The 20,975-nt window shown below is 40.9% G+C and overlaps 1 protein-coding gene across 1 annotated transcript in view; it reads left to right on the forward strand.

The window, feature by feature from the left end:
* Positions 1 to 20,975, forward strand: part of VAV3 (vav guanine nucleotide exchange factor 3) — a 441,372-nt gene that overhangs the window by 270,115 nt on the left and 150,282 nt on the right. Inside the window, exons 16-17 of the mRNA XM_070367578.1 lie at positions 10,593 to 10,694; positions 11,002 to 11,102. Of these exons, the coding sequence (XP_070223679.1) occupies positions 10,593 to 10,694; positions 11,002 to 11,102 (203 nt within the window). The remainder of the gene's footprint in view (positions 1 to 10,592; positions 10,695 to 11,001; positions 11,103 to 20,975) is intronic.

The following is a 20,975-nucleotide window of genomic DNA, read 5'->3' on the forward strand; positions in this document are numbered from 1 at the left end:
TTTTTTTTTTTTTTTCATTTGGAGAGGGTACCCAGATGCTAACTGAATACTTGATTTGGAAATACTGACAAGGCATGAGAGAGAATGATGTCATAAGATGATTCTCATCTTCCTCTCTAATAACTCAGGATCATTGTAGATTATTTAATTTGCCAATATTTACTTCCTATGTTCTAAAACTAGATTACTAAAAGGTAATAGTTTATAGTTAAAATTGAGGAAAATATTAAGTTTAAATATATAAAATTTTAAAGTAATAGCTGGCTGTATTACTAATTCTATTAGTAATAGCTGGCTATATTACTAATATATTACTACTTCTGCTTCATTGACTACACCAAAGCCTTTGGCTGTGTGGATCACAACAAACTGTGGAAAATTCTTCAAGAGATGGGAATACCAGACCACCCTACTTGCCTCCTGAGAAATCTGTATGCAGGTCAAGAAGCAACTGTTGGAACTGGACATGGAACAACAGACTGGTTTCTAATTGGGAAAGGAGTACGTCAAGGCTGTATATTGTCACCCTGCTTATTTAACGTCTATGCAGAGTATGTCATACGAAATGCCTGGCTGGTTGAAGCACAAGCTGGAATCAAGATTGCTGGGAGAAATATCAATAACCTCAGATATGCAGATGACACCACCCTAATGGCAGAAGGTGAAGAGGAACTAAAGAGCCTCTTGATGAAAGTGAAAAAGGAGAGTGAAAAAGCTGCTTAAAACTCACCATTCAAAAAATTAAGATCATGGCATCTGGTCCCATCACTTCATGGCAAATAGGTGGGGAAACAATGGAAACAGTGACAGACTTTATTTTTTGGGGCTCCAAAATCATTGCAGATGGTGACTGCAGCCATGAAATTAAAAGACGCTTCCTCCTTGGAAGGAAAGTTATGACCAACGTAGACAGCCTATCAAAAAGCAGAGACATTCCTTTGCCAACAAAGGTCTGTCTAGTCAAAGATGTGGTTTTTCCAGTAGTTATGTATGGAAGTGGAAGTTGGACCATAAAGAAAGCTGAGTGCTGAAAAATTGATGCTTTTGAACTGTGTTGTTGGAGAAGACTCTTGAGAGTCCCTTGGACTGCAAGGAGATCCAACCAGTCCATCCTAAAGGAAATCAGTCCTGAATATTCTTTGGAAGTACTGATGCTGAAGTTGAAGCCTAGTACTTTGGCCCCTGATGGGAAGAACTGACTTATTGGAAAAGACCCCGATACTGGGAAAGATTGAAGGCAGGAGGAGAAGGGGACGACAGAGGATGAGATGGATGGCATCACCGACTCAATGGACATGAGTTTGAGCAAGCTCTGGGAGTTGGTGATGGACAGGAAGTCTGGCATGATGTAGTCCATGAGGTCACGAAGTATTGGACATGACTGAGTGACTGAACCGAACTGATATTACTAATTCCACTGTCATACTTTTCTACTGAAATATATTTGTATCTATGAACTGAATTGTAGTTGTTATAAAAAGATTAAATGTTTTCTCACAAAGGAGAGGTTGTAGGTGAATAAACATAAATTATAGCATTTAAGTGAAATTCGGTTAAGCATTATGTTTTTCTTCAGCTTTATTTTATATGGGAGATAAAATTTTTTGGCATAGTAAAAATGTCTTTATATCTACTGTACTCTGTCCAAATTTCCATCTGACAATGCGGCAAAGGCAGCCTTCTGAAAAGTAAATTAAATGCTATAGGAAAAGCATATTTTTCTGATTTCCTTCAACCATAAATGCCTGGCAGTTCATTTTCCTAGTCGAATGTTTGGTAACTGTAAAGGTGAGACAAGTTAAAAAGGAGAAGTCAATTCCCCTGCTTTCAAGCACCACATAGGCCAGCAGGAAGATGGACCTGCAGACAAGCAATTTTTATGCTAAGTGATGATTTCTTTTAGGGGTTGCACAAAATTAGTGAAAAGCCTCGGTGGTTCATATTAAGTCGGCTTATGGGTGTCAAGGAAAATATTATGGAGGCTGACAAATTTGAACTTTAGTATTGTTTCTATCCCCTCCTTTGATAATTGGGCCCAGTAATCCTATCTACCACCTCAGATATGCAGATGATACCACATTAATGTCAGAAGATGAAGCGGAACTAAAGAGCCTCCTGAGGAGGGTGAAAGGAGAGAGTGAAAAAGCTGGTTTGAAACTCACCATTTAAAAAACTAAAGCCATGACATCCATTCCCATCACTTCATGGGAAATAGATGGGGAGACAGTGGAAACAGTGACAGACTTTATTTTCTTGGGCTCCAAAATCACTGCAGATGGTGACTTCAGCCATGAAATTAAAAGACACTTGTTCCTTGGAAGGGAAACCATGACAATCCTAGATAACGTATTAAAAAGCAGAGACATCAGTTTGTGAGAAAGCTATGGTTTTTTCCGTAGTCACATACAGATGTGAGAGTTGGACCTAAAAAAGCCTGAGCACTGAAGAATTGATGCTTCTGAATTCTGGTGCTGGAGAAGGCTCTTGAGAATCTCCTGGACTGCAAGTCCGTGTCTCTTGGACCTAGAAACCCGTCAATTCTAGAGGAAATTAACCCTGAATATTCACTGGAAGGACCGATGCTGAAGCTGAAGTTGCAATACTTTGGCCACCTAATGCAAAGAGCCAAATCATTGGCAAAGACTCTGATGCTTGGAAAGATTGAAGGCAAAAGGAGAAGGGGGTGGCAGAGGATGAGATGCTTGGATAGCATCACTGACTCAATGGACATAAATTTGAGCAAACTCTGGGAGATAGTGAGGACAGAGGAGCCTGATATGCTGCAATCCGTGGAGGCACACAGAGCTGGACACAATTTAGCAACTGAACAAGAACAGCAGTCCTATCTAATGTTACTTTCTAGTGTCTCTGTATTAGATTTCTTCATAGAAACAAAACAAATGGGGGGTGTGTGTGTGTGTATGTATGTATGTATGTATGTGTGTGTGTGTGTGTGTATTATATGTCATAAGGAATTCGCTTATGCATGTAGGGAGGTTGGCAAGCCCCAAGATTTCTAGGGTAAGTCAGCAAGCTGGAGACTCAGGAGAGCCAAAGATGTATTGTCCAGTATGACTTCAAAAGCCACCAGCAGAGCTGATGGCATGGGTCTTTCCTATGACCTGAAGACTTGAGACCCAGACAAAGCCATTGTTTAAGCTTGAGTCTGAAGGCAAAAGTGTCTGTGTCCCAGTTCAAAGGTAGTCAGGCAGAAATAATTGTCACTTGCGGGAGGGCCAGCCTTTCTATTTTATTTGGGCCTGTAACTGATTGGATGAGGCCCACTTTCACTAGGGAGGGCAATTGCTTTACTCAGTCTCAGACTTAAGTGTTAATTTTGTCCAAAAATATCTTCACCCAGGATGATGTTTGACCAAAATTTGGGCAACCATGGACCAGTCAGCTTGAGACATAATATTAACTATTACAATGTCACAGATGGTGTATCTGCCGTTGTTCTATGAACACTTGATATTCATTGTTGAGCTTTCAACCTTGTTTTCTCCCCAAAATTATGCCATTTTCTCCCTTTCCTTTATCCATGAAACACTATTGATTTTCTCTTATTGTTTAGCCACTAATTGATTTCCGCTTTTTATTTTTTTGATCCTTAATTATAAGTTTTGTTATTTCATGGATATGAGTTTTTGCTTCTTTAACTCAGTGGATATCTTTCTGAGGGTATGACAACTATACTTTTACTTTTTTTAGTTCTTCCCTTTAAGTAGCAGAATACTTAATATATAGATAGGAATATTTGTTAATTTATTCAATGCTGTAAGCTTAATACATATAGATAGGAAACATTGAGCTAAGTCTTGGTAATATAGACATAAATAGCATTGAACAGGTTTCTGATTGTTGGAAGCAGATAATTAGCGGTTCGAATACAAGGTAATATTGTACTAGAAAACCAAAAAAGTACTTTGAGAATCCAGATGATACTGATAATCACTATCTTAATCATGTGGACCCAAAGAAAATATTCAAAGGAGTCTTGTTTTTTAAAATCGGGTCCTAAGTTAGTAACCAGGTAAATTAGCAGTTATAAGTTAGGGGAAACATTTAGAGTGAATGGATTATAAAATCCAGGATTATAGACAAGAATATGACTGAGAAATTGGATAAGATCTGCATGTTTATAGTGTATGGCTTGTTCCAGATGTTCAAGCTGGTTTTAGAAAAGGCAGAGGAACCAGAAATCAAATTGCCAACATCTGCTGGATCATCAAAAAAGCAAGAGAGTTCCAGAAAAACATCTATTTCTGTTTATTGACTATGACAAAGCCTTTGACTGTGTGGATCACAATAAACTGTGGAAAATTCTTCAAGAGATTGGAATACCAGACCACCTGACCTGCCTCTTGAGAAACCTGTATGCAGGTCAGGAAGCAACAGTTAGAACTGGACATGGCACAACAGACTGGTTCCAAATAGGAAATATTTGGACATATTAGGAGAATATACAGGCTGTATATTGTCACCCTGCTTATTTAACTTCTATGCAGAGTACATCATGAGAAATGCTGGGCTGGAAGAAGCACAAGGTGGAATCAAGATTGCCGGGAGAAATATCAATCACCTCAGGTATGCAGATGACACCACCCTTATGGCAGAAAGTGAAGAGGAACTAAAAAGCCTCTTGATGAAAGTGAAAGAGGAGAGTGAAAAAGTTGGTTTAAAGCTTAACATTCAGAAAACGAAGATCATGGCATCTGCTCCCATCACTTCATGGGAAATAGATGGGGAAACAGTGGAAGCAGTGTCAGACTTTATTTTTTTGGGCTCCAAAATCACTGCAGATGGTGATTGCAACCATGAAATTAAAAGACTCTTTCTCCTTGGAAGGAAAGTTATGACCAGCCTAGATAGCATATCGAAAAGCAGAGACATTACTTTGCCAACAAAGGTCCGTCTAGTCAAGGCTATGGTTTTTCCAGTGGTCATGTATGGATGCAAGAGTTGGACTGTGAAGAAAGCTGAGCACCGAAGAATTAATGCTTTAGAACTGTGGTGTTGGAGAAGACTCTTGAGAGTCCCTTGGACTGCAAGGAGATCAGCCCTGGGTGTTCTTTGGAAGGAATGATGCTAAAGCTGAAACTCCAGTACTTTGGCCACCTCATGTGAAGAGTTGACTCATTGGAAAAGACTCTGATGCTGGAAGGGATTGGGGGCAGGAGGAAAAGGGGATGACAGAGGATGAGATGGCTGGATGGCATCACCAACTCGATGGACATGAGTTTGAGTGAACTCTGGGAGTTGGTGATGGACAGGGAGGCCTGGCGTGCTGCGATTCATGGGGTTGCAGAGAGTTGGACATGACTGAGTGACTGAACTGAACTGAACTGTGAGTGTTTGGGAAAGAAGGGGCAGGTGAGTGGTAGCTAATGCTAGAGCTTAAAAACTCTTCATGCCATTGTTAGAAGATTTATCTTTATCCCCATCGGCATTAGGAATCAGCAGATGTATTCAAAGGAGGGAGTGACATATCATATTTTCATTCTTAAAAGTGATTCTGGAAATAGTAGGAAAGATGGCCTTAAATAGAGAAAGTAGGAGATGGAATAATTAAGAAGGTCATTGTCACAATTTAGTTGGGAGATACTGAGGATTTGAATTAGGAAGTGAGAAGAGAGAATGGAACCTGCATTTTAGAGGAAGTATTTTTAAAGTTGAATCAGTAGAAATTGGTCAGGGTGTCAGGGAAGAGGGAATTGGAGCAGAGGAGAGGTTAAGAGAAAATGAAAATGTAGAGAATGTCAGGGAAAGGGAAAAATTCATTATGCCTCTTTGAGTTTCTCTCCTGAAAGGAGTGAATGGTAATAGACTGAAATCAGAATTTGATTGGAATCAGATGTGTTATATCAGGATTTCATACTTAGCAGCTCCATTGCTGTTATCTATTAAAGATCAGCCCTCCAAACAAGGCTTTGTATTTTTTTTTTTTAAAAGAGTCAGGTATGTTAGGAAAGGTGTGGGGTTGAGTTTTGTGTGTGCTGCATTTGAGATGCCTGAGGTTGAAATGCAGATCTGCAGGATGGAGAGGATTGCCCAGGCTAGGCGAGGTGTATGGTCCTCAACTTGGCTACCACATGGAGCCAGAGGACAAGATGACAGTCAGAGAAGATCACGAAAGGTTATAGGAGCCACAAGAGCATCAGTATGCCTTTCTCTATAAATATTTGATTAACTGATTAAACAAGGGAAGCCTACTTGTATTAATAGTAGGCCCTAAAGAAAGATGAGTGCCGAAGAAGTGATGTTTTTGACCTGTGGTGTTGGAGAAGACTCTTGAGAGTCCTTTGGACAGCAAGGAGATCCAACCAGTCCATCCTAAAGGAGATCAGTCCTGGGTGTTCATTGGAAGGACTGATGCTAAAGCTGAAACTCCAATACTTTGGCCACCTCATGTAAAGAATTGACTCATTGGAAAAGACTCTGATGCTGGGAGGGATTGGGGGCAGGAGGAGAAGGGGACGACAGAGGATGAGATGGCTAGATGGCATCACCGATTCGATGGACATGAGTTTGAGTGAACTCCAGGAGTTGGTGATGGACAGGGAGGCCTGGCGTGCTGTGATTCATGGGATCGCAAAGAGTCAGACACGACTGAGCAACTGAACTGAACTGAACTGAAATGAAGCAAAAGAAATGGAATCTATGAGATTCCACCCAAGTTCTCGTAAGTAAACTGTAGTATATCAAAGCAAGTTACTTAAATGGAATCCTTTTTCTCTAGCTGTATGACCAGGCAAGTGAGCTGACCTATTACAAGTCCAGTTCTCATCTGCAGTCAGCGCAACCCCGTACTTGGGCTTGCTCTGTCCACCTTTGCTGCACTGCAAGGAATTCTCTACATAGTAGTCATAGAGATTTTGAGGGGTCAACTAAATGTGATGTCTGGAGATGGAAATGGCAACCCACTCCAGTATTCTTGCCTGAAGAATCCCATGGGCAGAGGAGCCTGGTGAGCTACAGTTCATAAGGTCACAAAGAGTCAGACACGACTGAAGCAACTTAGTGAAAATGTGGCGTCAATCCCTGTTGAAGACATCAACTCTTTCCTTGGCCCTGCCAGCCACTCTTGCTCACTCCTACATCCCCCCTTTTCACCCACTGGTCTCCAGCTCAGGGACTCTTCTTTCTATTCCTGCTTCAGGGCCTGTCTACATGTAGGTGCTTTTAAGTGTGAAGTGAATGAATCACTCTACTTCATAGGTTTATTGTGAGAAGTAAATGTGAAAAAAATATATGAAGAGTCAATTACTGTGCCTGGTACATTAGAGGTATAAGGCAATGGCACCCCACTCCAGTACTCTTGCCTGGAAAATCCCATGGATGGAGGAGCCTGGTGGGTTGCAGTCCATGTGGTCGCTAAGAGTCGGACACGACTGAGTGACTTCACTTTCACTTTTCACTTTCATGCATTGGAGAAGGAAATGGCAACCCACTCCAATGTTCTTGCCTGGAGAATCCCAGGGACGGGGGAGCCTGGCGGGCTGCCGTCTATGGGGTCACACAGAGTTGGACACAACTGAAGTGACTTAGCAGCAGCGGCAGCAATACATTCTACTTTTGATCATTTCTGTCCTTGTGTTATCACATCTATAAACCTGATGTTTCTTTATCCTCTTCTGCTTCAGCCTACCTTTCCAGCTTTCCCATTCAGCTAAGTTACTGTCTTTGGTTTCTGCATCCCCATGTGTATTGACATCTCTCTTATCTTTAGTTGGTGTTTGATATGACTTCATCTAATTCCCTGGACTTTTTGCATACATATCCTTTCCTGAGTAACCCTATTTCTTAATGTGCTTAAATCATTACATATGGATTCCTGGTCCCAAGGACACTGAACATACAACCGTCCTGCAGTGAAATTCCTAGGAGAATGGGGACCCTCTAGAGATTCAGTCCCAAGGCTCATAAAAGCATTGTCCTGATTACATCATTATTATGTGGAATTAGAATCAGCAATTTATAAATTAGAGCCAAGACTCACTGAACACTAGCTCTGGGCTAGGCAACGTCCTAAGCACTTCACATAAGTTGCCTTCCTTTCCGAGTTTGATTTTATTAGTATTCCTGCTTTGTACTATTAACTTGCCCAAGGTCACCCTGTTAGTGATTTGCATGTTAGGATGTAAGCCCAGGTGGTCTGATTTCAGATTCCTGCTCTCAACCATGCTTTTATATTCTGTAGTGCCTCAGTAGCAGGGTCATAGAGTTAACTTTTATTCTTTAGTGTTTGATTTAAAAATTTTAAAATAATATGCAGTTAAGTTAAAAACTAGCCCCAAATTTCCAACCGTTCTTTCTACCATTCTACCATACATCTTCAAGTCTCGCTTAACTTACAGCAACTACTGTCAACAATATTTTCTATTTTTTTTCCTTTATGTAAGATTTTTCTTTTTAACCTTTCAGTGTAATCTTGCTCTCAGCTTTTATCTTCTGAAAAGTCAGCTTATTCCTAGTTAGTTGGTGAAAATGTTAAATGCAAATGGTAAACACACACACACACAACACACACATATGACTTGGGCTGACCCTAAGAGAAAGATGTTCTAGGTAGACTTCTAAAATTAATTAAATTCTTAGCTATTTTGTATCTATTTACTTGAGTTCCTGCCTGAAGGAGACCTACTTGTATTCTGAAACTCCAGGCTGATGAATTCTTCAAGTTTGCCAGACCGAAGTTGCTGTTTGAGAGTTCTTCTATCACTGTGTCACCTTGGTGCTCAGAGAGAGGTGGACAATGGGCCTCCCTGGCTGAGGAAACGGGTTTCCACGCTCATATCAATGCCTGGCTGTATGGACTCAAGAAACAATGTGAAAAGAATTTTGTTTCTAGATCATTATATTTTCTTCAATGTTTCCCTTCCTGAAGAAACACTCTGTAATTTTTAATCAGCAACACAAAAATGCCTCCATGGAAATGGCCATCCTTTGCAGCACGCAGTGGAACACTTTCCTAAAAAGTGAGGTCGCCAGAAGCACAGAGCAGAGAAATCCCAGATGGCACTAATATTTGATTTCATTTTTAGCACGGTTATATTCAGCAGATGGATTGCAAGGCTGACCTTGCTGACACTTCTGCATCACTGCCTGCTACTCCAATTGCCTTTGTGAATGTTTTTTCGTAAGGCTTCTCCTGGTACCTCAGAGATTGATGCCTGGTTGCCCGCCTGTGTTATGCTTCATTATGCCAAGGCTGTGTGTGCTTGAGAGTCGCTGTGTTCTATAAAAGGGGAAATCCTGGCTCATCTCAAACTTTTCCTACAGTCTCGCAGATCATGTAACATCTCAGCCTCATCTTAGCTTTCTAGGGGTCCCTCTGATCTGTATTCATTTTTAATTTATCCTTTCATAATTTTTCTGCTTTCTTTGGTAACATGGACAAATTAAGAATAATATAAAAAGTCCTCTGGAAATTACTAAACTTAACAGTTTCCCATATACTTATTAACACAAAAATCTAATTATATGAAGGTGAATACTGTTGAATTCCTCCTTGCACTACAATTTTGGTGGCTAAGAGCACAGACCTGGGTTGGAGTTCCCAGCTCTGCCTTTTCCTTTAATGTAAACTTTTGTTGGGACTTCCCATGGGATGCTAGTGGTTAAGAACCTGCCTGCCGGTGCAGGAGACATACAAGACATGAATTCAGTCCTTGGGTTGGAAAGATTCCCTGGAGGAGGGCACGACAACCCACTCCAGTATTCTTGCCTGGAGAATCCTATGGACAGAGGAGCTTGGCAGGCTACAGTCCATGGGGTTGCAAAGAGCCAAACACAACTGAAACGACTTCGGATGCACGCACGCAAGCCTCTATTTCCCTGTTTGTAAACTAGTGAATTGATTAGTGCCACACAGTTAGGATTGGTGTGAAGGTTAAGTGAGGTGTAATGAGCACATTGTGTTTTATCACAGTATCGGCACAGAGTAAATGCACAGTGAATGTCATTTTGCAGTACGCTTAGTATTTTTTTTTTGCATATGTGTATAATATAAAGAGAATATAAATGATAAAGTAATTTTGTTTACCTTTTATTTAGATTGCCAGAACTCTGGGTTGTTTTTAAGGAAGACATTTTTAATGATCAGACTGATGCTTTGTTTGAACTCTTTTGGGAAATTTGTATTCACTTTTATAGATCATTACATAATCCACATACCTATTTCGACAGGAACTCTGTGGAAATGCAGCACCCCTTCCCCTCCCTCCTGCCCCCTGCAGCTAGTTTCTATTTTGGTGATGTGGCTAGAGAAAAAAGAAATCATCACACAGCGTGAATATCCCTCAGGCTTTGTGTTTTTCCTGGCAGGTTGACCTACGTGGCCAGTCTGTAAAGTTCCCTGGGAACATGCAATTCTGAGCCGGATTCGGTTGCTTCAGTCTATATGTTGCTGGTTCTCACACAGTCAGATTTTGGTACCTATTTTAATGCAAAGCATTTGGCTTAGAAAACATTGTGTATTTAATAGCCTGTTTGTCTGAATCACCTCTCTACCCAGTGTAAAATTGATGAACTTAGACTGATGCTGTGTTGTGAAGCTTTCTTGAGGATGTTACCTCTTTCCTTTTGTCTAGATCCAACATAAGACCAGACTATGCAGACTCCAACTTCCACGAGTTCAAGATGCACACCTTCACCCGGGTTACATCCTGCAGAGTCTGCCAGATGCTCCTGAGGTCAGTTGGCGTGGTCTTGGTTTTCAGTTTAAAGGAACTGGTGTAACTGCCAAATGTTTCGGCTTCCCTAGGGTCCCAGTCAGAATGTTTTCTAATGGGTATATGCCTTACCAGTTTGGATCCATCAGATCTTTCCTTGGCCTTGTGCCTGGACCGTTCCTTCAGAACCCAGGAAGGTTCTCTCCATTGGCTTGAAGGGGACCCTGCATAGTGCTGTGTTCTCTTGTTCTGCTTCCTGGCGCTAATGGTTTTCTAGAGGCAGAATTTTGCACCTTTTAACCTATCACTCTCTGATTTTCCCTTGCAGGGGAACATTTTTTCAAGGTTATTTATGTGTTAAGTGTGGTGCCAGAGCACACAAAGAATGTTTGGGAAGAGTAGACAATTGCAGCAGAGTTAATTCCGCTGGTAAGTCATGTTTATTGCTGTGATTGGGCTTTTAATGAGAACATAAAACTTGCTCAACATAATTAAGGCCTAATTTACTCTAAATATGTGTTTATTATAACATATCGGCTTTTGACACTATTGTTTATGAGCACAATTAGAAAATGGTTTGAAATTCTTGTGACTTTTATACCTAGCTGAGCCACGGAGGGCTTCAAGAGGGACTTGGGAGGTTCCCTACCACCTGTTCCATTCACCCCTTCCCCTAAATCTCGCCAACACTATACAAACATAGCTGCAGCACACAAACAGAGTTGGAAAACAAAACAGGAAGAAATGGTTCTTTTTCTGTCTTTGGTTTTTGAATTTCTCCCCTTTTCTCTTAAATATTCATCTCCAAAAGGCTAAGGCTGCCAGGAGTAAACAGTGCACAGACTAATTCATGAATTAATGAATTGAATACATTGTCATTTTCCAGCCTTTAACAAAGAATGTACATCCTTTGGATTTTGTGTAAATGTTTTCCCCTTGGTTTTTAAAAATAATGCTTTATGATTGTAACCTGAGACAGTTTCTAACACTGTTGGCAATTATGCATTCAGTAGCCTTTTGCCTCTCTCTGCCCCTCTTGGGCTCTTTTCCTTCTCTTTCTTTTCTGGCCTCTTTATTATTTCTCTTTCTTCTTCTTTCTCTTTGTCCTTTTCCCCTGAGTTTCTCTGTGTTTTATCAATAAGACCTTTCAAAATCAGTAAAACTTTTTGAACAGAAGAAAGGGTTCTTTAACAGCCTGAGTTCAAAAGGTAGCTGTGTCAACCTTTGATTTTCCCAAAGGGAAAGGTGGACATTGAATTATTTTGGATAATGTGAAGAAGTGAAACAGAGAATAATAGCTCATTTCAGAGCCCAGTTCAGAAAATAGGCAATCATACAAAACTTGTGAATCCTATTAGAAAATGGAGATCACGGCGCATTCCTCTCATTCGGCTCCTTCCATAGACGTATTTGCGAGGCTCCTTGAGCCACTCTCTATGCCAGGCTTGGGCAGTGCTTGGAGAAAGAGCCTGGCATTAGTTGAGCACCTGCACTGTGCCTGCCCTGCCTGCTTGGACTGATTGCATCCTCAGAAGAGCAGTGCCCAGGTGCTGATGGGAGTCACTGTGCTTATGCAGTTAATTGGCTCAAGGTCTGTAGGTAAAGGAGACAAGATTAGCACTTGCTAATGTTTCTGAAGGTCAGAAACAGTTTACAAAGGTATAAAATAGAAATAGTACATACATTTATTATTATTTAATTGCCTGTGCTGTATGTAGTTGCTCAGTTGTGTCTGACTTTTTGAGGCACCATGGTCTGTAGCCCACCAGGCTCCTCTGTCCATGGGGATTCTTCAGGCAAGAATGCAGGGTGTGTTGCCATGCCCTCCTCCAGGGGATTTTCCCAACCCAGGGACTGAACCCAGGACTCCCACATTGCTGGCATATTCTTTACCATCTGAGCCACCAGGGAAGTCCTAGAATACTGGAGTGGTTAGCCTATCCTTTCTCCAGGGGATCTTCCTGACCCAGAAATTGAACCAGGGTCTCCTGCATGGCAGGCAGATTCTTTACTAGGGAAGCCCTTTAATTGCCTACCTGATGCAATTTATCACTTATATTTGTGTGTGGGTCCATCTTTATCTGTCCTGTCCTTAAAAGAATCTGCCTGCCATGCAGGAGATGCACAGGAGACAGGGATTCAATCCCTGGGTCAGAAAGATCCCCTGGAGAGGAAATCGTGACCCACTCCAGTATTCTTGCCTGGAAAATTCCATGGACAGAGGCAGCTGGTGGGGTACAGTCCGTGGGGTCGCAGAGAGTCAGATACGACTGGGTGCAGTGCGCGCAGCACACCAGCACATTATTACTATTTAACTGCCTGCCCGATGCAGCTTATCACTTAATATTTCTGTGGTTTCATCTTTATGTGTTCTGTCCTTTATCCCCTTTGAGGACAATTAACATGTTATTTGCTTATAGTAGGTGAGTGGATTTTTGTCAGTCCCATAGCCCTGTCTTCTGAGTTTCAGTCTATGAGGAGTAGAAAGTGATCCCATAGTTGGCAAGGTTCTTGCAGTGTAAAGGGAATAGTGTAGGAGAGTGGTTGTGAGTCAAGCAGAGATGATTAAAAATCTGGCTCAGCTCTTAACTAGCTGCATGAACTTGGGGAAAGTGTGTAAACATCTCATTTATTCATCCGTAAAAATGAAATTAGAGGATTATTGTAGGGATCATATGAAATAATGTTGATGCATAGCAAAGTGCCTGGATACAATGAAAACTCAGTATTTTCATCCAAGGTGTTATGATAAGAAGCTATTTTTTGGGAAGGAATGCATACCCCTGCACTGAATAGTGGATTCTTAACCACTGGACCACCAGGAAATAGCACTTCTTGGAGTTTTGAACATAAGTCTTGTGTTCTCTTGATTCTTTGCCTGCATCCTTAAATTGCCCTCCATTCTCCTCCTGTTTTTCACATCTTGTCCTCATTCTTTTTCTCTCCTCTTTCTGTCCTTTCCTGTCCAAGATTTTTAAGAGACTGGTGGCACTGAATGCCCACAGTCAGGTAATTAGTGGTATGGAAGAGTCTTCCCTTTCTTTGCCTTCAGGTTAGGATTTGCTAGGTAGCCCTTAGAAATAAAGAGATCTGTTCCTCAGCAGCCTTTTCTCCCTCACTGCCAAACAGATACCATCTGAAAGTTGGAAGTCTCCTGACATCCTCTCCTCAGCCTCACCCCTTCCTGTTCTGGTGTAGGCTGTAGTCATGGGTAGATTTTAAGTTTGAGCTTGGCAGATCTGTGTGTGGTAAAATAGGTGGTATTTTGAGGACACGGGCAAACTAGACTTTATGGGCTGTTTCCTAGTCTGCAGAGAAACCCAGTTCCCAATATTGGTTTAAGTTTTTGCACAGTTCTTTGTTTTGACAGCCAGGAGTAATTGCTTGCAATTAATTTTCCATGAGTATAATTAATTTTCCATGAGTGATGTGATTGGAGCAAAACGGGTGTACGGGAGAAGGGCAGGAGGCAGGATGAGACATATCAGAGGCTGGAGACATGGTTTACTTGAATGGGGCTTTTGTACAGAGGAGAGAACTTGACTTTGGGAGAAATCATCCCAACAACCAAATTTAAAGCAAGTGAATAGTATTGATTTAAGGCAAACTTAAAGATTCCAAGTCTCTCTGTAAAATAAATCATAGGTGATTTGAATTGACCCCCGGTTTTATAGAGCTTTATGGCTTCATTGGTTAATAGTCCATATTCTCTTCAGGAGACAAAAAGAGATTCCACTTGGTTCAGTGTTACTCAAGAATCCATTGTGGTTCAGAAAGTCATGGCTAGTAGGAATGGCTAAGTTGTTGTAAACAAGTTGGATATAGTTGGGTTGGAAGACAGTTTAAAAAGTGGAGCCTTTCATTCAACACTGGGCATGTTTATAGCTGAGGGAGTGGTCAGTTGGAAAGAGTTACAAGTTGTACAAAATGACCCAAGGGCCTAAATGAAGGCTAAAGAGTCTTCCACCTTGCAATTGACATTTCCACTGGTCATCACATTGCTGGCCTTATTCAACTTGATTCTTCTCTATCATCTGTCACTGTTAATCATTCTTCCCCTCAGTCATCCTTTGTATATCATTAATTTTTCTGGCATTACCCATAATCTGCAACCCAGGTAGATAAGGCTCCATGTCCACTTAAGGCCTCTCTCCTGAGCTTTGAATTCCAAATCTTCATCTTCTAATGTATCCCTTCCTGGGTATCCTGCAGTGACCTCCAGTTTCAGATATCTAAAACCAATCTCAGTAGTCATCACTGCTAACTTCCTCCTATTTTTTGTCTTAAAGATCTACCACTCATACAGTCACCCAAAGCTGGGGGTCAGCCTTGACTTAACAGCCTCTCATCTTCATTCACTTACCTATTCTTCTTAGTTCTCCTCCTCAGTCTCTAGAAAATCTGTGTATATGGTATTGCTATAGATTAACTACAAAATCTCCTCCCTGCTGTTAGTTTTCCTTCACTATACACTTTGCAATGTGATCTTTATTAAAATCAAGGCTGATGTATCCCTTATTTTCTCAGTATATCTTCTATTCCTCACAGAATAATGTTCAAAATTCAATTAGACAGTGAGCCTCTCACTGATAAGAACTATGCTGAATTGATGTTCTGATCTCTGGGAGACCATGATGAATAGATAAGTAGGTGGGTAGACCAACAGATAGATAGAATAATGAGTAGAACTGCAGTATACCAAGATTTCTGGGCCCTAAAAATCACTGTGGTCTTAGAAGCAGAAGTAAGAGGCTGTAGGGGATTGGACAATTCCTGGTTCTATCCTTGGAGAGAGTAGAGCTTGAGTGATTGTGGGATAAGTGGAATAAAAACCTGATCTGGAAAACTGAGTAGACTTTTGCATTCCTTTATAGTATTTATTCAAGTTAAAATTCACACCCTGAGCATTGATCACTAAGCCTTTAACAAGGGACATTGGGTTAGGTTAATAAGTAGCAAGAAGACAACCAGGCTCATGGGACACCTAATGACAAAAATATCTCTATTTCTGGAGGAATTTACTTCCTGTTCCATTTGGTCCCAATTTTTAGAATTTTTGCTTGGCTCTTAGTGTTTCCTCTCCCTGAGATGTGCTCCATTTTCTCCCTACAGTTCCAAGATTACCCTCTTTTATTAATACTTCCTCTCCAATCTCTGCCAATCTTTTAACCTTACTCTACCCATCTAATAGTTGTCTGCATTAAATTGTTCTCTTATCTTAAAAAAAAATTGTTCTCTAATTAGGTTGTGTATCGGTTTTATGTCTTTGCCAAGGTTAGGCTGTATCGTGGCAACCAAAAACCCCAAATCCCAATGGTTTAAACACATAAAAGTTTGTTTTTCACACATGTGGTATTTGTTGTGGGTCCTTGCCTTATAAGTAATGGCTTAGGGATCCAAGCTAGTTCCATCTTATGACCGTGAATTCAACATGTGACTCCTGGGCTTGATGCTTTTAAGACCTTTGAACTGGAAGTGACAATTCCATTTTTTAGCATTAGAAGTCCATTGGTTAAAACCAGTCACATGGCCTCAACTTAATTACAAGGGAAGCTGGACAAGTAGTGGAACCCATGAACTTTTTGGTGAGCACTACTGTCTCTGACCATTTTAATTTTAATTTTATTTTGTAAGAGTTTTTCACAATGAGTACCCATCCTCTAATCAGCTTTTTTTTTAATGAAAGTTTGTAGCATTTTATTCTATTTTATCTTGACCATATCATGTGGCTTATGGGATCTTGTTCCCAGATCCTCGGCAGTGAATTTGCGGTGTCCTAACCACTGGACTGTCAGAGAATTCCCTCCTCCCCTTGTTATTTCCTTTAGTAGAAAGGAAATGCACATTCACCACAGGAAATGTGTTTCTCATCTTTTGTATCTATCCTTTAATATCCAGTCCAAAGTCAAGGTGTTGACCATCATGTTGTTACTCCTTCCTAAATAGGAATATTTTAACCGAACTGCAATCCTTGATAGTGTTGGATGTGGTAAAGATACTAACCATTAAGCATTTGAAATAGCTCTTAGACGCTTCTTTTTTTGTGTCTGTGGAAATTATGTCTTCTTTGGATGTTGTCTTCCCTGGGTTCAGAAACCTTTTATATTTCATACTCTATATCCCTTAAATTTGTGTAGTCTTCATTCATCCTCAAAATAATAGTTGGCAAAAATGCAGTTCATTTCTAAAAGTAATTCATTCGTATTAATATTTGACTATGATAGATTATTAACTCAAGTACATTTCAAGTGTTTAAAAGGGTCCTTTAAGTTTATTTTTTTTCTGAGACAAACTGTACGACTTGGAAACAAATTTGAAGGTTGGGTGATTAGTGTGTGTCTTAACATTTGAGGATTTGCATAGATATAAAGAGAAGGCAGTTCTAATCTCTTTTTTTGCTGAACTTGAGTTGACTTCTTCACATTCACCATGGCAACCTCAGATCAACACATACATGGATTCTGAGGTATGCTGCCAAAACTTTCCAACCTTAATAATGAATAAGTATGAACTCCATTGTGTGAGACTTTCTCAACAAGTCACTGCAAAACTGATGTAATTCTAGAGTGGCGTTTCTTTCTCACAGTATGCTACCATGCAGGTCTAGCCCTAGATGCAACCTTTGGGGGCCTTTGTGTGTTTCCCTTGTTGCAGTATATGGCTAAACTCCTCTTGTCCCCTTCTTAACTTGATGTTGATCAACATGGCTTGCTTTACATTCTCTTGTTTTAAACAAAGAAAGTAACATTGGAAGGCAAATATTGCTGGAGCAGATGACTTTGGTTTAATTCGTCTTTTCCTTTAGGGGGAATGCAAGCCTCAGATGCTCTAATATTTAACTGAAGCAGATCCCCATTTGCTTATCTGTTTAATCACTCTTTTATCTAGGCCAGGTTGCTGCTGCTGCTGCAGCCATCCCTAAAAGTAGCCTTGGTGTCATCATGGCTTAAACCTGCAAGATTGTTACCTAGAACCTGCACCCCAAATTGCCATCTGAAATAGCTCTTTTATAAATAGTATTGCAGTATTTGGGCTTCCCTGCTAACTTAGCTGGTGAAGAATCCACTGCAGTGCAGGAGACCCTAGTTTGTTTCCTGGGTCAGGAAGATCCCCTGGAGAAATGGGGTAAGCTACCCACTCCAGTATTCTTGGGCATCCCTGGTGGTTCAGATGGTTAAGAATCTGCCTGCAGTGCGGCAGATCTGGCTTCAATCCCTGGATTGCGAAGATCCCCTGGACCAGGGCATGGCAACCCACTCTAGTATTCTTGCCTAGAGAATCCCCACGGACAGAGGAGCCTGGTGGCTACAGTCCATAGGGTCACAAATAGTCGGACACAACTGAGCGACTAAGCACAGCACACTGCAGTGTTTTATCATGAGATAAATTTTAGAATATAATTTTATTTTATCCTTCTACCACTAGGCATTTTATCACATGACTTTCACATAAACTGAAGTTTAATCATTGATTTCATAACCAAAAAATGACTTTGGTTCTATTTAACATTATTTAAAGTCTTTTATATAAATTAGTTATCTTTTTTAACTTATTGAGACAATTTTATATTCTAGTTATTATTCCTTCCATTTAATTATTTGGGTCAATTTAATGATAGAGATGGCAACCCATTCCAGTATTCTTGCCTGGGAAATTCCATGGACAGAGGAGCCTGACAGGTTACAGTCCGTGAGGTTGCAAGAGTCAGATATGACTTAGGGACTAAACCACCACCACCAATCTTACATTAATAATTGTTAGAGTGAACTGAAAACTCTTATATGGTTGGGTCCTTGTTAGAGCTCCTGAAAAGACTTAAAATCAAAGCGTCTTTCCAAGTATTAGTTATGTTTTTGTTTTTTCAGAATATTGCTGTAGATCTGAGTGATGAAAATAGGTTTGTGCAACTTCCTCCAAAATTTGATCAGTCCTACTGCCTTTCAGTTTTAGTGTTTCATAAAAATAGAATATTAGCCACGATGATAAAGAACCTCAAAGGCTCTCCTGGTAATTACTTTCCTGTGATCCCTTTTGAGACAAATGATCTTACTGGGCACCAATTTGTTTAGTCTTAAGAAATAGAACTTCAGACAAGAGACACAGCTGGTTGTGTAATAATGTATGCATTGAGAGCCACTTGTATTAGAAAACAAATATAATAGGACTGAAATTTATGTTTAAACAAATGAATGATAGGAGTCTAAAGTCTCAGTGAAAATCATTTGTCTTATAAAATACGTGCACTGTGCTTGGGCTGAAGATGGAGTTCTGCTCAGGCTCCAAGCACCTCAGTAACAGCCCTGCTCTGAATTACATTAAGCCGGTTGGGACATGATGAAAGAACACAAGGTATAAACCCCTTCAGGGTCCATGAGTCACCATCTAGAAAGGTTCTTGAAAGGGTAAGAACATTTTATAGTTTGATCAATAGGAGCCTGAGAAATCGGCTGCAGGGTAAGGGCAAGTTGAGGATTAGAAACTTTTGGAAACTTGAAGAATTGAATTACCATTCTAAGGAAATTTCCAGAAGAAAAAGAGACAGTAAAAGAGAGATCTTTTGTCATATCTCAAGCACCCATCTTTCTATTTGGTCAGAGTTCAGCCAAATACATTTGATAGTCATCAGCTCTTATTATCCTCATCCTGATGTGGAACTGTTACGCACAGAGAGTGTTTTAGAGCTCCGAGTGCCCGCCAAAGTAACTTTGGGTACATATCAAGAGGAAATGAAGGACGGTGTTGTAGATTTCAAAATCAGAGCAACTTTTCCATAGAATACATCATCAGAAGAGGCTGTTATTCTATTTTCCCGTCCAGAATTGACTTTTACTTTAAACATGTATGAAACAGTGTGTTGCAGTTGGGTTTTCTGCTCTCTCATCACTGTTATTTTTGTAAAATTTATAGCTGCTGCCTTCATATGGTTATCAGAATTTAGATCGTGTTTGTAAAGGGGCCAGTCAGTCTGATGGCACAACCACTGGGACAAGTACAAAAGTATAAATAAAAGGAGCCTGGTTAAGAATTTCTGAATTCAGCACAGATTCTAAGAGTTATTTCTAGTCCTTTGGCTTTTGCCCTCTCCTCAGAATATTTACAGAACCCTGCCATGAAATATGACTAAATAAAACCTCAGACTTTTAAGAGCCACTATTTATGTGCTCTGCCCAGCATGAGCAGATCACAGTGTGAACTGCACTATGCCAAGTCCATGGAAGAGATGAGCCTCTTTTCTGGATGGCAGTGGGGAGGGCGGGGGTGCTGTGGTGGCCAGGAGGACAGGGAGTGGGGGCAAGGAAAGGGTAAGTCCCCATTAAAGACTCAGGCCCTCAGAGTTGGAGTTGTATCCAGCACGAAGCCCCTTGTCCACTTTCCAATCTGGGTTACACAGAGGAGCCTTTGTGAAGAGCAGGTACATTCAATAAGAATTAGGAGGAAAGCTTGATGAGATGCAAAGAAGGAAAACAGGAGATAATAGGCAGCAGGAGAATTAAGGAGGGAGTGTTGCGTATGGTGGTAGCCAGTCTAGTTTTTTCCTTACTTGACCAGTCCACTCATACCTTGCCTGGACCTTACCTGCTTTGTGTTTTGTGCTCAGTGCTCACTCATGCCTGCAGCTGGCTGGCTTGAACCAAGCAGCAAGACAGAAAGGGCCTGTACATGAGGAGCTTCTGTTCCCTGGATTTGTTTTCTAGGTAAAGATGTGCAGGTGTATGCATAGCTAGATCATCACCTTCAGTTCAGTTCAGTTCAGTTCAGTCGCTCAGTCGTGTCCGACTCTTTGCGACTGCATGAATCGCAGCATGTCAGGCCTCTGTCGGTGTCCATCACCAACTCCCGGAGTTCACTCAGACTCATGTCCATCAAGTCAGTGATGCCATCCAGCCATCTCATCCTCTGTCGTCCCCTTCTCCTCCTGCCCCCAATCCCTCCCAGCATCAGAGTCTTTTCCAATGAGTCAACTCTTCGAATGAGGTGGCCTAAGTACTGGAGTTTCAGCTTTAGCATTATTCCTTCCAAAGAAATCCCAGGGCTGATCTCTTTCAGAATGGACTGGTTGGATCTCCTTGCAGTCCAAGGGACTCTCAAGAGTCTTCTCCAACACCACAGTTCAAAAGCATCAATTCTTTGGCGCTCAGCTTTCTTCAGAGTCCAACTCTCGCATCCATACATGACCACTGGAAAAACCATAGCCTTGACTAGACGGACCTTTGTTGGCAAAGTAATGTCTCTGCTTTTCAATATGCTATCTAGGCTGGTCATAACTTTCCTTCCAAGGAGTAAGCGTCTTTTAATTTCATG

This window comes from Bos mutus, chromosome 3 (genome assembly GCF_027580195.1).
Source record: "Bos mutus isolate GX-2022 chromosome 3, NWIPB_WYAK_1.1, whole genome shotgun sequence".
In the NCBI taxonomy this organism is placed as follows: Eukaryota; Metazoa; Chordata; class Mammalia; order Artiodactyla; family Bovidae; genus Bos; species Bos mutus.